At 35.3% G+C, this 16558-nt stretch overlaps 1 protein-coding gene across 1 annotated transcript in view; it reads right to left on the bottom strand.

Moving 5' to 3' along the window:
• DIAPH3 (diaphanous related formin 3) overlaps positions 1 to 16558 on the bottom strand; it is a 546228-nt gene that overhangs the window by 374951 nt on the left and 154719 nt on the right. Inside the window, 4 exon segments of the mRNA XM_060128783.1 lie at positions 4896 to 5001; positions 6906 to 7042; positions 12213 to 12282; positions 12365 to 12439. Coding sequence (XP_059984766.1) covers positions 4896 to 5001; positions 6906 to 7042; positions 12213 to 12282; positions 12365 to 12439 — 388 coding nt within the window.

The raw sequence follows: 16558 nt of genomic DNA on the forward strand, positions 1-16558 counted from the left end.
ACCCTATCAGAATCAGAGGTAGTCACATTATCTTCATCATTATTATTAGCAGACTTAAGTAAATGTAACAATCCTCCCTTAAAAAGTACTTTGAAATAAATATACTTTGCACTAAGAGAAAAATGAGGAATTTTTTAATTTTACTATCTCCCATTTTCTCCAATTTAAAAGCAAACAATTGGTTTCTATTTTATTCAGAGACAAACAAACAAGTTTTATTTTTAATTTCATTTGCTAATATCACCCCTGACTAGTACATTTTAATAAATGCAACTTAAATAGCTAATGGAATAAAATGGGTACTTAGAGCAATAGCTTTATGGGAAAATTGATAATCAGCTAGTTCTAAAATATTTTTTTTATTTTTGTTAACTTTAGAAACACCCAGAGAGAAAAGTATTTAGATATTACTAAAGTACTGCTTGATCATTTTAAAGGAAATAGAATTAGCAACCCCAGAAAAGAGAATCTACTTACTTTTTTCCCCCTAAGTTAGCTATCAGGAAAACAATAACTTTACTCTTAACTTAAGCTTGCTACCTGCTAGCTATTTCATACATTTGACTTAACAGGAAGAAGAAACATCCATTAGAGTATAAACACACAACAAAATGGTTTAGTAGGGAATATTAGAATTGAGAACAATTCTTTGAATTGTTCGATTGAGAACAATTCACAAGAAATGAATTTAAATGATGCTAAAATGACCTTTCACTTCTCACTGAAAATTAAACTTTAAAAACTATATCAAGAAATTATAGTGTTTATAGGACATCAAAAAATAATGACACTACTAAGTGTAACAGAAAATATACTTAATTACAACTTAAGCAATTAGTTTCATAAAAGCTAATATAATCAGCCACCTGTATCCTGATAAAAATTCCTCAAGCAATTTCCACAGCTGTCCAGAAAGAGGCTGCTGCTAGCCCCTCCTCTCCACCCTTAATGCCTTAACACTAAATATGGCAAATAAGCCGTCATTAAGAAAGAAATCATCCCCACAAATATTCACAGTAGCATTGTTCACAATAACCAAAAAGTTTAAAACAGCCCACATGCCCACCACCTGACAACTGATAAACGAAATGCCGGATACCATACAGCAGCATCATATATGGCATCAACAACAACCACAACAAAATGAGGCTCTGATACATCCTACAGCATGGATGAACCTTGAAAATACTATGCTAAGTGAAAGAAGGAAGAAAAGACCACATACTCTGTGATTTCACTGATACCAAACATCTGGAATACAAAACTCTATAGAGGGAGAAAGTAGAGTATTGGCTGCCTACAGCTAGAGATAATGAGGGCACCGAGGGGTGACGGCCAGGGCATGAGGGCTTTCTTTTGGGGATGATGAAAATGTACTAAAATTGATTGTGGTGAAAATTGCACCGTTCTGAATATACATAAAAACATGGAATTGTACACTTTAAATGAATAAATTTTATCTCAATAAAACTGTTAAAAAAATCATTTCAAAATTATATCAATTCTCTAGACGAATATATTTTCATTTCTTCAAGTCTTACTGTCTTCTATGGAATAGTAATCTTAATTTATAGTTTTTAATTAATAGTTCTTTTTATCATATTTTATCGTAACTATAAAGTTATTTTTCCATAACTTAGCACCTTCAGTAAAATCAGACTAACTACCCATAATAGAAATGAATAAATTTACCCAAGAATTTTTTTGACTCATGTAGTTTGCCTTCAAGTTCATACAGTAATCAGGATTTTAAAAGACCAGATAGATTTAGTTTAATGTCTGGTAGCCAAAACAAATTTAATATGCCAAATAACCAAGAATTTTAAGGTTGCAATAGTCAAACTTTCCAATTAATGAGTCAATCATGTCATTTACCTAGGCAAAACTTGACTTTGTTCTTAAAGAGCCCTTCTTTATCCTTTCCCTCACAGCTTTCAAACATCAAATGATGTAATAATGTTGTAAAAAAAGTTGGAACCCCAATTTTATCAAGATTTTTTAAACTTTTATTTTGAAGTAATTATAGATTCATTGGAAGTTGCAAAAAAAAAAAAAAATACGTACAGGTTGGTCCTGAGTACTCGTCACACAATTCCTCCCATTGGTAACATCCTGCATCATTATAGTACAATACCAAAACCAAGAAGTTGAAATTGGTACAATCCACAGAGCTTTTTCAGATTTTACCAGCTTTACACTCATCTGTGTATGCATGTACAGTTCTATGCAATTTCATCACATGTATAGATTTGTGTAACCATCACCACAATCAAGATACAGAACTGCTTTAATTGCACGACACTCCTTCCTGCTATTTATTTACAGCCACACCCAACACTTTCCCGGACCCCAATCCAAATCTTTGGCAACCAGTAAAGCAGTAAACTGTTCTTAGAGAACTGTTCTCTATAATCTGGTTATTTCAAGAACGTTATATAGGGCTTCCCTGGTGGCGCAGTGGTTGAGAGTCCGCCTGCCGATGCAGGGGACGCGGGTTCGCGCCCCGGTACAGGAGGATCCCACATGCCGCGGAGCGGCTGGGCCCGTGAGCCATGGCCACTGAGCCTGCGGGTCCGGAGCCTGTGCTCCGCAACGGGAGAGGCCACAACAGTGAGAGGCCCGCGTACGGCAAAAAAAAAAAAAAAAAAGAAGAATGTTATATAAATGAAACCACACTGGGCAATCTTTTAGGACTGGCATTTTTCAACAGTGTGTAACCTTTTAGGACTGGCATTTTTCAATCTGCATAATTCTCTGAAGATTCACGCAAGTTGCGTTAAGTCAGTAGTTCATTCCTCTTTGATGTGGAATAGTATTATATGTACGGTGTACCACAGTGTAACCATTCACCTGTTGAGGGACACGGGGTTGTTCCCAGTGTGGGGCTATGACAAATAAACCTGTTATAAAAATTTGTGCATGCATTTTTGTGTGAACATAAGTTTTCATTAGCAAGTTTTCATTAAATGCTGGGTTGTATAGTAAAGTATCAATTTTAATATCAACACTGGTAATGTTTCTTTAAAAAATGAAGATCACATTTAATCTCCACTGACTTTATTTTTTTAATTTACCAAAATTACTTTTTAAAGCTAGCATTTACTGAACGTTTCTGCTAATGAACCAAGCAGCGTACTAAGCATTTAAACCTATATCCTATGTAATCCTTGCATCAACAGTGAGCTAGGTACTGAGATTATTGCCATCTTACAACTGCGAAAACTGAAGTATAGAAAAGATTTGGGAACTGATCCAGAGTCACTAAAGCTACGATGTGAAGAGCTGGGACTCAAATTCAAGCCTGCCTGACTCAGAACTCTATTGTTTTCATCATTCCTGTAACATGTGTGTCATTAAATACAAAAAGTATGCATTAGAACCAAAAGGTCTTTACTTAGGGAATAAACTTTACATGGGACTATTACATTTCATAGTGAGATTTTTAAACTAGACATAATTTCTAATAAGCTGCACAAATTACCAAAATTAATCTAATAACCTAATGGTATTTGCACAAACACCGTGCAAGTAAAAGTTACATGAGTACTAGAGGAAAACCCAGATAAAGTAATTGTTCAGCTTTTCTCTACACAGTTTCTTTTAGGCTCACTCTTCATTAGTCCTGTGGTGAACAGGAAATCTGGGGCCAATGAGAAATGAGAAGGAAAGGGAAATGAGGGTAACGGTAAATGGATTAACAGACCCCAGCCCACCGAGGAACTGAAGGAGCAGGGTTGAGGTCAGCGGTGGACACAAAGCCCAGGCCCCCACTCCCAGATGTGGAAGGAGGAGCTCTTTTCCAGAAGCTCCAGGAACTGGACCCACGCAATAGTGACCATACACGTACTCAGATCTTCAAGTCTGCATACTGTCCCGAGAAACCAGTCACACAGGGTTCCTCACCACCATTCACAAACACTGTCACCAGAAGCAGATTCACAAAATACCATCTTCAGAAATGTCATAATAAATTATTAATATGACAGTCCCTAACATTTTCTGATTTTTCATCAAATACCATGTTTATTTTTTATTAACTTAACACTAAGATCTGGCTTTTCCATTCCTACCACAATGAGAAACAATTAAATGGCTAAAGTACACAGAGCTTTCAAGTAAAAATTAAAACTATAATATTTTACTATTAAGTGTGAAACAGATTTACTTCACAGCTATTAGCACCTTGGTTTCCAAATTTTATTGCACATTAGAATCACCTGAGGATCCTTCAAAAATCCCAATAGCCAGGTCCCAACCACACCAATTATTCTTTTTTTTAATTTGAAGGTAGGAATCAGTCATTGATAATTCCTTAAAAATACTTAGGTTTGATTAGCAATGATTGTAACAATAGTTCCAGCAATAAAATTCTTGTGTCTTTAAAAAAAAGGGAGAAATTAAATGAATATTAGACATGCAGCTTGGGTATTATAGTGTTTCAAGTCTAAATGTGACTTTTTGGGAGTGCTTAAAAATCTTTGAAAGAAAAAAAAATCTTTGAAAGGATTTTTCTAAGTGTATCTTGGTCTTTTTACTCATGGACACTCTCAACTTTTCAGATATAAAACTAATACAACGAAAAGCCACAATTCACTCAATTGCCTAGACTTCTTAAAAAATTATAAAAATCAACAATTGAGATAACAATTCATGGACTATGATTATATATTTCACAGAGAAATCTAGTAAGTCAACTTCTAGGAACCTAAGGAAATAATTATAGGTGTACATAAATTTGTATCTATAAGATAAATTATGATATGTTAGAATTCTGTATTTATTTAAAATGCTATAAAATATTAAATGGCATGTGGGGTTTCATACTACAGTATTAAATATAAGTCAATCAGGAAACAGTTACAAAAAACAGTATGAATGATAAACATGAAACCTACTTGCAATTGAACTGAATTGTGCCGAAGACCTTCCACAATAGAAGAAAATCTGTCAATTTTTCTTTCTTCTCCAGATGATGTTAAAGCTTCTAAAACTTCTTCAAGGCTATTGGAAAATTTGAAATTATAAAGTAAATTACAAACAGCAAATAACCCAATACAATAGCTTAATCTACTAAACTCCAGAGTGACTACTCCTAGGCAACCAATAACATTTTAAAAGTAGCTTACTGATCATATAGCACATATCAAGCATGACCTATGTTACATGTTTTAATTCATTTATTCCTCATAATAACCCTATGATCATGTTTATTTACCAAGCATTTATATAGTACTTACTACACATCAGGCACTATTTAAACCGGTTTACAAATATTAACCATTTTTAATGTATATAATTCTATGAACTCTATAATATGGGATAATTATTTTTATCCCATATTATAGGTTAGGAAACTGAGGAAGAAAAAGGTTAAGCCATTTGTCTAGGGTCTCAGGTCTACTAAATGATAAACCTGTGTAGTGAGCACTATATAAATGCTCTTAACCACTATAACCCTACTCTGTCTTGAGTATAAATAAATGAAGCTCTGGTGCCCAAAAACATATAGTACTAAGGAATTACAGTCAAATATAAAGAATAATGGTTATGCAAGAAGTATACTTGCTACTTCTTTAAAGAATGCTTATGCTAACAGTACCCAGCATACTGTAAAAGCTCACACAGTTTGTGGACGTAGACACTTTAGTCCTAAGAGTTATTTACTCATTTTGATGACCTATCCTGAAGTCAAGAAATAATAAAAATAATATGGAAGTGGAGGAGGAGGAGTAGAAGAGGGAGGAGGAAAAAGAGGAAGAGGATTAAGAAAGAGAAGGTAAAGGAGAAGGACAAGTAGAAAGGAAAGGAGGGAGGAAGGGATAGGGAAGGAAAAGGGAAGAAGAGAAAAGAGAAGAAACAAGAAGTAAGGGAGAGAGGGGGGAAGAGGAAGGAGGGAAGCCAAGGGAGGAGGATGGAGGAGGAGCAGAAAGGAGTTGGGGGAGAACAGGAAGTATCTTATGTGTCGACATTAAACTCACACTTAGGTTTCTGCACCAAAATTAACATGGCCTTTTTAAAATGGGAAAGTGCAGAAGCTGTACGCCTGGCTTTGCAGCTGGGACTGCAGCAGGCACGGCCTCATCCAGGGATACACACTATAGCTACATATGGGGGCAGAGGGCCGGGGCTGAGTGGTGCCTGTTGACTCTCCAACTAAGTCCAAACTGAGCGGCGCAACAGTCATCGGCCCCACAGGACCTCTACATGGACAATTTTTAAATGTGTGCAGGAGGTTTCACTTACAGGGCTCTGCCTACCCTTATAGGAGGGAGGGCCATTTCTGTTTGTTCTTTTGGTTGTTCAGCTTGTATATCTTTATCATTTATAAAAAGTATTTTAAATAAATTTTAAATGCTTTCTTGTAATAAGAACACTAATCTTCCTTAAAAAGAAAAACAGGTTTATTTTTATTTATCTTTTAATATGTATATAATGGTCTTTTAGTTACAGCTCTAGCAATTGTGGATAATGTCTTTAAAGTTAAAACTTTAGTATGTACTTTACTGTCAAGGACCTTGCACCCTCAACCATTACATTATCAATTACACACTTATTATTGAATTAATTCTATCCAATAAATAAATAAGAAACAGAACCAATTTGTATATTTTTCAAAGTCTCCATTTAGAATATTTATTTAGGTTTTGAGTTCAGAACAGTTTAAATATAATGAAGAAATCCACTTTTCATAGAAACATGTTAGCCCATAACTACTATATTGATTAAGAGAAAAAAATTACTACTCAAACATTTCTGTTCAGCCAATATAAATCTAAATCACCTGCTTAAGTATAGTTCATTTTTTTAAAGTAAATTCTAGACTAAAATAGAATAATGAAAACATTATATGACTCAAACTGTATTAAATTATTATGTAATGAGAGAAATAAGTTGAGAAGACTTACATGCTTTCCTCCCCTACAATGCACACTGCAGAAAGGAGTTTAACCACATCCGTCATCATACTGGGCTTCTCAGGATCAATGGCTCTGGCTAACAAAGAAAGACTCCTCTCTTCACTCATAATTCTTTCCAAGCCATACTACAACATTTTGGAAATAAGAGGTTAAATTTTAGTGGTTAGTTGAAAAAATAGTGCCCTGAAGGAAATGTAGTTATTTTTAAAATGTTTATAAGATAATACACGTGTACATGTAGTAAAGCCAGAAAATATAAAGAATGCATAACATCCTAAAAAAATTCATAGAAGTATTCCCTTTACATTAAGAACTATGAGAATCAATCAAATATAGATAACCCCTCAAAGGTAATTTTATAGCAATATGACTGATAATTACTAAGATAGATAAGTGGCCAACTAGAGAAAGAGAGAAGCAGTGAGGAATACTGAGATTCCCAACAGGAACATACAAAATGAACAGACTGATACTGAACCAGACACTGAGGCCGTGAGGAGCTCTACTGGCAAGGAAGGTTGGTAAGAAGTACCACAAATAAATGCACAGATCACTGTCCCAGAGAAATATAATGTGAACCACATGTGCAATGTAAAATTTCAAACAAAAAGTAAAACTGATTTTAATAGAATTATTCCGATATACCCAAAATATTATCATTTTAACATATAATCAATATAGAACATTTATTGATGAGATATTTTTACTTTTTTTTCTTCCTAAGTATTCAAAATCTAGTGTGTATTGCACACTTACAGCACATCTCAGTTCAGACTAGCCACATTTCAAGGGCTCAGTAGCCACATGTGGCAACCACATTACACAGTGCAGGCCTAGATAGTAACACTTAGTTCATGAACAGGCAAAAGCTGAAGGGTGATTCGGACTGATACCATGTAGAAACTGCCATAAGAACACGTGTATTCTGATCTGAACAATATTTTGTTATCAGAAAGACAATGCAGTTGTAAACACATTATATAAATGGAATGATTTTGAATGAGGCCAAAGTTTGCTACTGCCAGGATGTCACATTCAATTGGAAGATAGGAGTTATGTTAATGACTTAGTGTTTTGATTTAAGGATGTATACATCTCTTAGGGTCTACTCACAATTTATGGAAGATAAGTATCAAATAACAGAGGATGAATACAAGCAATAAAACAGTACTATTTATCTACCATACATCCCAGAGGATCCTTTTAAAGAGTGAGAATTTAGTTGATTAGAATTACTACTAAGCACTAAAAAGGAACTTAATCTCAATTACAGACCTATGAACTCAAAATTAGCACTAGGTATTGGTATCAAAGTAAAATCTATAACAAGCTTAAATCCAAATGCTTTGAATGTTATGAATGTTATGAAAACTTATTTATAAGTTTCCTGTCTTGTATATCGCATTTACGTAAAGAAGCTTCACACTGTGGTGAAATATTGCACTTGCTTTAAACCACTATCTAAAGAACACAGGTACAAAGAAGGAAGTACAAACAGAAGGGTCAAGGGCCCCAGGGTATGATTTTTGAAGGGACTTCTCTGTCCTGTTGGTGACAGGGAAACGTTTACAAGGAAAAAGCTAAACCAACCAGGAAATGCTCACTTTTGTGGTACTCTGGGCTGTTTCATAACTGGAAACAAAGAAAAGCAGGCATGGGGCCAAAGACTACAATATGCCTCGACAATCATTCCAGGGAATTGTCAGAGTTTTGTAATGTACCACTTAGACCCAATTCAAAAATTCAATCAGCCAATGATTACCAAGTACCAAAGGGCTAGATCTGTCCTAATAAACCTGAGACTGAGTAAAGCTTGCCTTCAGCACTTCCTCCTTCACTTCCCCCACTCTGGGCTGGCATGAGCCAGCACCTGCCCTTCTGGAATCAGAATCCTGTGGCTCCTCCAGCCATTCAAAGCAACTCATACTGATTTCCTCTAAGGGATACCACCTACCTTCTCTGTCAGGCCCTCTGACCCTAAACCACGTGTCAAGAGTGGAACAGGAGCATTCTCTGATCTCCTAGTTTCGACCAGTGTCCTGTGAACTCAAAGCTGCATCACTGGCAATATTCTCTGACTTCGCTAATGGAAAATTGTACGGTGCTCATTTTGAGACTGGAATGAGGCCAGGTTACCACTACTGTATCTAGAATTAAAGACTGAACTGCTGCCTACTTGTATAAAATTACTCATTCAATTATTTAAAAAAACAAAGCAAAACTAAACCCGTTGACTCTGTGAGAGAAATAGTCAACTTACCAGTGCTGGCACTTAAAGTGCATTAAATGAAGGCTATTACAAGGTTAGAGAGATAGTGACCAATTTTGGAAGGTCTGTCTCTCCACTGAATGTCAAGGATCCACTCCAGAGTTTAGGAAAACTCAAATGTTCTAAACTGAGGACCAGTGGTAAGTTCCCTTTGCATTCTACTTGAGGCCTATTATTACCTCATAGAACTACAGGCCACTGAAGGTGTGTTAGGCAGGGGAAGGTGAATACCCTAAATCCCTGTGTCAGATGCCCTACATGAACATTGGTGCTGAATGACTACCCACGTTGAGTTAATACCAGCAGCAGAGATAACGTAGGGAGGGGGCTGGCTTCAGGAAAAAGGCACCCTCGCTGGGGGTACACACCTTAACACAAAAAGTTAACTGGCCAAAAAGAAACCCCTGTTTTGACTACCTCTTAATTTAAAGGTATTTAACTTTTTATCTTAACTTTTATTTTCTTCCTAATAAATATTCAAAATCTTCTTCTATTTAAACACTATTATAAAGTTCAATTTAGTATTATAAAAAAATTCAATTTCATACAATGATATCAGATTCATTCATAATATCAATTATATGATTAATTACTAGTACCAAATAAGGTACTAGTACATACATTTTTTTCTCTTAAAGCCTATATTTTTCATCATTCAATGAACTTTTATAAAGACTGCACAGTAAGGTAGAGGAAAAACCATCAACCAATCCTGGAAAAAATATATTTACCAAAAAATTTCACATATAATTATGTTTAGAATTCAGACATTATAATTCCAAGTACCAATAACTTTTTATTCATAGCAGCATGACAGTAATAAATGCAAATGGAATATATTCCAGCTCCACATAAACTATAAACAAAATAATCCATTATTTAACAATAAATCACATTATATTAATTAGAATATAAATACATAAAGTTTACTCCTTTTCCAATTCAGTCTTAAACCAAGTAGGAATATTATCTTCTATATACCACTTCACTTTAACCATGACATTCTTAAATTCAAATTATGATCCAAATGCCCCGTGCCCCTTTGTTTTGGAAAAAGGTTCCTGGGTTTTCGCTGCTCTTAGCCTTCCCATCATCAGTGAAATTTCCAGTCTCCCTATGAGCAATTTGATTCCTTTATTCACTCACTCTTAAAACATACTCTACAAAGGTTACATAATATATCTAAAATCAAATTCTCACAGAACAGTGAGTTCAGTACAGAAAGTACTTGTGATTTCTACATCAGATATTTTCCCTGAAAATCGTATCTGATTGGAGGAAGCAGGGAGGTGAAAAATATTTCATTGGTTAAAAATAGAAAACTTAACTCCAGAAAATGATGAAAAATCCATAAATAATTCAATTAAAAAATAATTAGAAAATATAAATATTTGCTGAATTTAATAAAAAGAAATGTAAATGTCAATAATTTAAGTACAAGTACTTAAATACGAAGTTCTCTACAAGTTTATTTTAAAAATGAGGATAGGGTTTCCCTGGTGGCGCAGTGGTTGAGAATCTCCCTGCTAATGCAGGGGACACGGGTTCCAGCCCTGGTCTGGGAGGATCCCGCATGCCGCAGATCAACTAGGCCTGTGAGCCACAACTCCTGAGCCTGCGCATCTGGAGCCTGTGCTCCGCAAAAAGAGAGGCCGCGATAGTGAGAGGCCCGCGCACCACGATGAAGAGTGGCCCCTGCTTGCCACAACTGGAGAAAGCCCTCGCACAGAAACGAAGACCCAACACAGCAAAAATAAATTAATTAATTAATTAACTCCTACCCCCAACATCTTCAAAAAATAAATAAATAAGGATAAGGCAAAAATATTAAAAATTAAAATTAATCAGAAATACACAGTTTTGCTATAAAACACAAATCATCACCCAATATAGATAAAAGTTCCTCTCCCGCTGTCTAATGAATGAAAACACCTATCATTACTGCACACATCATGAGATAGATATGATTAGATGTTAGAGCTAGAGACATGGCATGGAATAGAGCTAATTTCTGCAATTAACAGTATGAAAAAAAGGAAACACAGTTAGATAAACCCAGCTTCAGTACAGAGCATAAACCATTTCTCTCTTCTAATGTATCCTCTTTAAATATTCAAACTGCAGACCTGTCATATTATATTTGGTTTCAATATTACAGTTGACTCTTGAACATCACAGGGGTTAGGGGCACCAACTCCTCATGCAGTCAAAAATTCGAGTATAATTTCTGACTCCCCCAAGACTTAACTACAAATAGCCTACTCTTGACCAGAAGTCTTACCAATAACCCAGAGTTGATTAACACGTATTTTGTATGCTATATGTATTATATACTATATTCTTACAATAAAGGTATAGAAAAGGTTATTTTAAAAAAGCAGAAGGAAGAAATAATACACTTACAGTACAAACATGTATTTATTTTTAAAAATCCACATATAAGTGAACCAGTGCAGTTCAAACACATATTGTTCAAGGGTCAACTGTACTTGCATTAAGCATCATTGTTCCTCCACCTCTGGGACCTGTTCATATCTGTTCACATTAATTTCATTAAAAATTTAAATCTCTAGACTATAAAAACGAAGTCTTTCCAACTTAATTCTTTGGTAATAAGTATTACTGCAGACCACATTTAATAATCGTTTATGATTTCAAAGCTGATTCATGCTATACTTCTGAAAATTAAAAGAGAAGAGGGAAGGGAGGAAGAGAAGGGAACAAAAAAGAGGACAGATAAGGATGTAGAGAGGTAGGGAGGAAGGACAGGAGGAAAAGAAAATTAATCTGTGCATGAAGGGTTAAGCACCAGAAGAGGATCTATTCATCCCCAAGTTTCTCCTGTTGAGAGAGTTGATTTGACAGAAAACTAGAAATCAATACTTCAATATTTTTTCCATTGTATACTGAAGAGCTTATCAAAGCAATGCATCACTTTAGTGCAAATTCTATATTACATAACTCTTCTTTCATAAGAATTTCTGTAAGAACTGATAAAGAACAACTACAATTACCTATGTACATACCTGGGTGTTCATCAAGGCCTTTAGACACTGTATGACTTTGTGCTGATTCTTCTTTATAATTTTTTCTTGTCTGCATAAAAGATATCAATGTTGGAATCATCACTGGACATGCAAATGTAGCTTAATTAGAAATAATGATTAGCAATACTTACATTTTGCCACTAATCAGCTTTTCCAAAATGTCCAGTAATAATCCAAGCCCCTCATGTCCAAAGCTCTCCACCCAACTGAAAAACAGAAGAAAGGGTAGTCATATATTAAGTCAGTATTCTAGTTTGGAATATCACAATAACGCTATATACTCACAAATATTTTGCACTTGTTGTATTCTACTCATAAATACAATAAAAGAATAACACTATGTGTAAAATCATTCAGGATTCATAATTTTTGTGAAAAAAGGAGCGATGATGTGATAAGCCAGTGATGTGCTGAACCCAGCTTGCACTTGGCTTGTGAGAGCTGAGTGTGCCCAGCTCTTCCATGCCCCATGTCCATTGACATCATGTTAGTAGCTTAAAACCTGCCATGTTGGAAGTATTGACACTACAGAAATCAGCAAATGCTGCCAATCAGAGTATCCCCTCACCCAGAGCTGGCTGTTAAACATTTAACAGCACACCACTGGATAAGCCTCACTCTGGACTATTCCAAAGAGCAGAAATTGGGCAAGGGAGCAATATTTAAAGAGAAAAGATTCCAGTCTACATAAAGAAAAAGATTACTGAAAAAATTAGTCAAAATATTGTAAAAGCATGTTCTAGGAGAATTTTCCAAACCACTAAAATACATCTTTATAAATGTTAACAATTTCTTAAATTTCAACGTTCAGTTGTACTTTTAAAAAGAGCTTTATCATTATTTTTATTTATTATTTATTTATATTTTTTTGCGGTACACGGGCCTCTCGCTGTTGTGGCCTCTCCCGTTGTGGAGCACAGGCTCCGGACGCGCAGGCTCAGCGGCCATGGCTCACGGGCCCAGCCGCTCCGCGGCATGTGGGATCTTCCCGGACCGGGGCACGAACCCGTGTCTCCTGCATTGGCAGGTGGACTCTCAACCACTGTGCCACCAGGAAAGCCCTATCATTATTTTTAAATAAATATTTTCATCTTGACCCAACCACCTCTATTCCATTAAACTCATTAATATAATCAAAGTATGTATGTAATTAGGATAGCAGTGCCAATAGACAACAGCTCACCTTGATTATAGGAAAACCACCTTAGGACAAATCAGTGTTGATTTGGAAAGCCTAGCACAATAAATAAAATAATGTTAACAATAAGTCTTCCAAAAAGTAGAGGAAAGAAAAAGATATAATATGCTATATATGTGTATTTCTTTGTATATATGTGCTTGTATACATATTTGTTTGTATGTATGATTTTATGTGTATATGTGTGTCTGTGTGTAGCCTTTGAAAAATGGAATATTAATAACAAACTTTCATCCAATAATCAAAAGCAGGATGTTATAAAGAATAAAAAATTTAAGTCACATACCAGCTTATAATGCCATTTTCTTACTTAAGACACAATATTAATTCCTTAGAAAATAAGAGTAAACACCAAATGTAATATATTTGCATGAAAAATAAAAATATTATTTTAAAAATTCCAGGGACTTCCCTGGTGGTCCAGTGGTTAAGACTCAGCACTTCCACTGCAGGGGGCGCAGGTTTGATCCCTGGTTATGGAACTAAGAGCCCACATTTCTGGCATGGTGTGGCCAAAAATTAAAAAAAAAAAAATTCCCTCTTCTTCACTTGTACACTTCTGTGAACACGACTTAATCACCTACAAATAGTCAGAGTTTCTGATTTTAACCACCCCCCCCCACAAAGAAAAGAATTTGCCATTTAGATTGGCAGACTCATCTCAGACTATTTTACTCATCTCTTCTCTATGAAAACCACAGAATAACTAATTCAAGAATGCACTTAAACAGGAAAGATACTCCATGTAAAAGAAAAGACTGAAGATCACTATTATAGCTAAGGTGAAGAAAAAAAGTTCAGTATAAGTTGGTGTTTTCAAACCAGGATGCTACTTCAAAAGTTAAGAGTTTACTCTCCACTATCAGCATCACACAGATTACTTGTAGGCATTTCAAATATTGCTTTCATATTTCATGAAAACGCCTACAGCATCCCACTTAACTGTTTGCCTTGTTGGCATCCAATTCTGTATTTATTCTTATTTCACTTGCAACAGGGAAGCTTGAAATCAAACATGCAAGGAGTAATTTGAACGTTTTGCTTGGGCTGGAACTGAGATGTGTGGACAGACTGTTCATCAGACCCTCCTGTCTTAGTACCTCACAGTAAGACTTCAGTATTTTGTTTGAAGTGTTTCTCAACAATCTCTATATTCAAAAGTATATCCATTAAGATATCATAAAGCTAATATAAATGGTTTAGGATTCTTCATACTGCTATCACCTTCAATCATCATACAGAATAAAGTTACTATTCCTAAAACTGCCTTATAACAAAATATACAAAGTATTTTAAAATTATGTTAATGTAACAAAAAGATTTTCTTGCACATGATATGCTCATGTTGGAGCCCACTATAAAATTCAGGAAGCATATCAATCCAGGTAAATCAAGTCTGAGTAATAAATAATAGAACACAGCTATTTTGAAGATTTATCACCCTATTATAACAACTATTTAACTATACAATACTGGGACCCACAGAATTTCTCAAATCAACTATTTCTGGACCCACTAAATAACTCTCTTCTACAATGCAGAACATGAGTCATTAAAGTAAAACTTATGTCCACTCATGCATATTACATATGAACTAATTCTCTATAAAAGAAACTTACTAAGGTTGAATGTAAAGAAGCATTATACCCAGTTACTTTACACTACAACCTTTTAACTCACGGTGGGAATTAATTTCTTGACAATGATAATATCAGAGAGATTGGCAACAGCCTTCTGAAAGCCAGACTATACTTTACATCATAAAACATGTCAATAACAAGGAAAGTCAGACAGGGTGCAGGGAAAGGAAGATAAGATGCTTGATAACAAAAGAAACAATAATATGTAAACATAAAAAGAAAGCTGATGAAAATACTTACTGAAAAGGTAATATTATAATACAAACTAAATGTTCATAAAAAGTTTCCATGTTTTTCTTAAAAATTTGCAAGGCCAACATATTCTTGTATTAACAAGTTATCATTCACAAACCCATTCTCTCAAAACCCTTGCCCTCACCCCTATTATTTTCAGCATGTTATTTTTAAGAATAGGAGCAAATATCATTTCCTATCTCTTCTGGAAAAGATGTTCAAGATAAAAAAGTGATATTGAGTAGGCAGGTCTGCAGTGCTGACAGAGGTTTATTAAAATCGATAGCTTTCTACAGAAGTGAAAAATTTCTCATCATCAATGTAAGAAGCAACCTGGAAAAAAATTATCAACTGATCTATAAATGATCAATATTCAGGAAACAAAATCTGTGCTATTTATTCTGTGCCTGACAGCATAGTGCCATAGGGCATTATGTGGTTTAACTAAAACACCTGCATTCATGGATGAATAAGCACTGGGCAAATGTTTTTTTATTTGTGAATAGAAATGACAGAGATTACTATGACGTGTAATGGAAAAAAAAAAAAACGCTTTAAAACAGCAGAAAGTAATGTGCTAAGTACTAATTTAACACAAAATCTACCTCTTAAAATTCCATAACGGGAGAAGGTGAGATTTCCACTATTGAGAAACAACGGAAATGAGCTGCAGCTGCTCACTGGAGAACTGAAAGATCGAGATACAGAGCTCAATGATATGGGTGCAGTACATCAGACACAACTTCTTTCACAGGAAGAGGACAGGCAGAAAGCGTTGACTTTTGAAGAATGTTGCAGCAAATTAGAAGGAAACGTTATGTCTTGATTCCATCAAGGACGAATCTGAGAAATGAAAACTGACAACAACTCTCTCGGACACCTTAACCGGACAGCAGCTACTATTAGAAGCCCTCTTTTTGAAGAGAGAGGGATGCCTACCATCCCCATTCCTCAAAGAGGGTGATCACAGAGAGGACATTCAGATGTTAATCCTGTGGTTTGTGAGCAACTTGTATTTTCTAGAGATTTCACAATGGAACTATCCATTAAAAAACTACTGCTAGGGTGGACCTTCAAAATGGTGGAGAAGTAAGACGTGGAGACCACCTTCCTCCCCACAAGTACATGAAAAATACATCTATGTGTGGAACAACTCCTACAGAACACCTACAGAACGCTGGCAGAGGACCTCAAATGTCCCAAAGGATTAAAAAATCCACACGTACCTGGCCATGTGACTGACAGGGTCTTGG

The sequence above is a fragment of the Lagenorhynchus albirostris genome, chromosome 18 (genome assembly GCF_949774975.1).
Source record: "Lagenorhynchus albirostris chromosome 18, mLagAlb1.1, whole genome shotgun sequence".
NCBI classification, from domain to species: Eukaryota; Metazoa; Chordata; class Mammalia; order Artiodactyla; family Delphinidae; genus Lagenorhynchus; species Lagenorhynchus albirostris.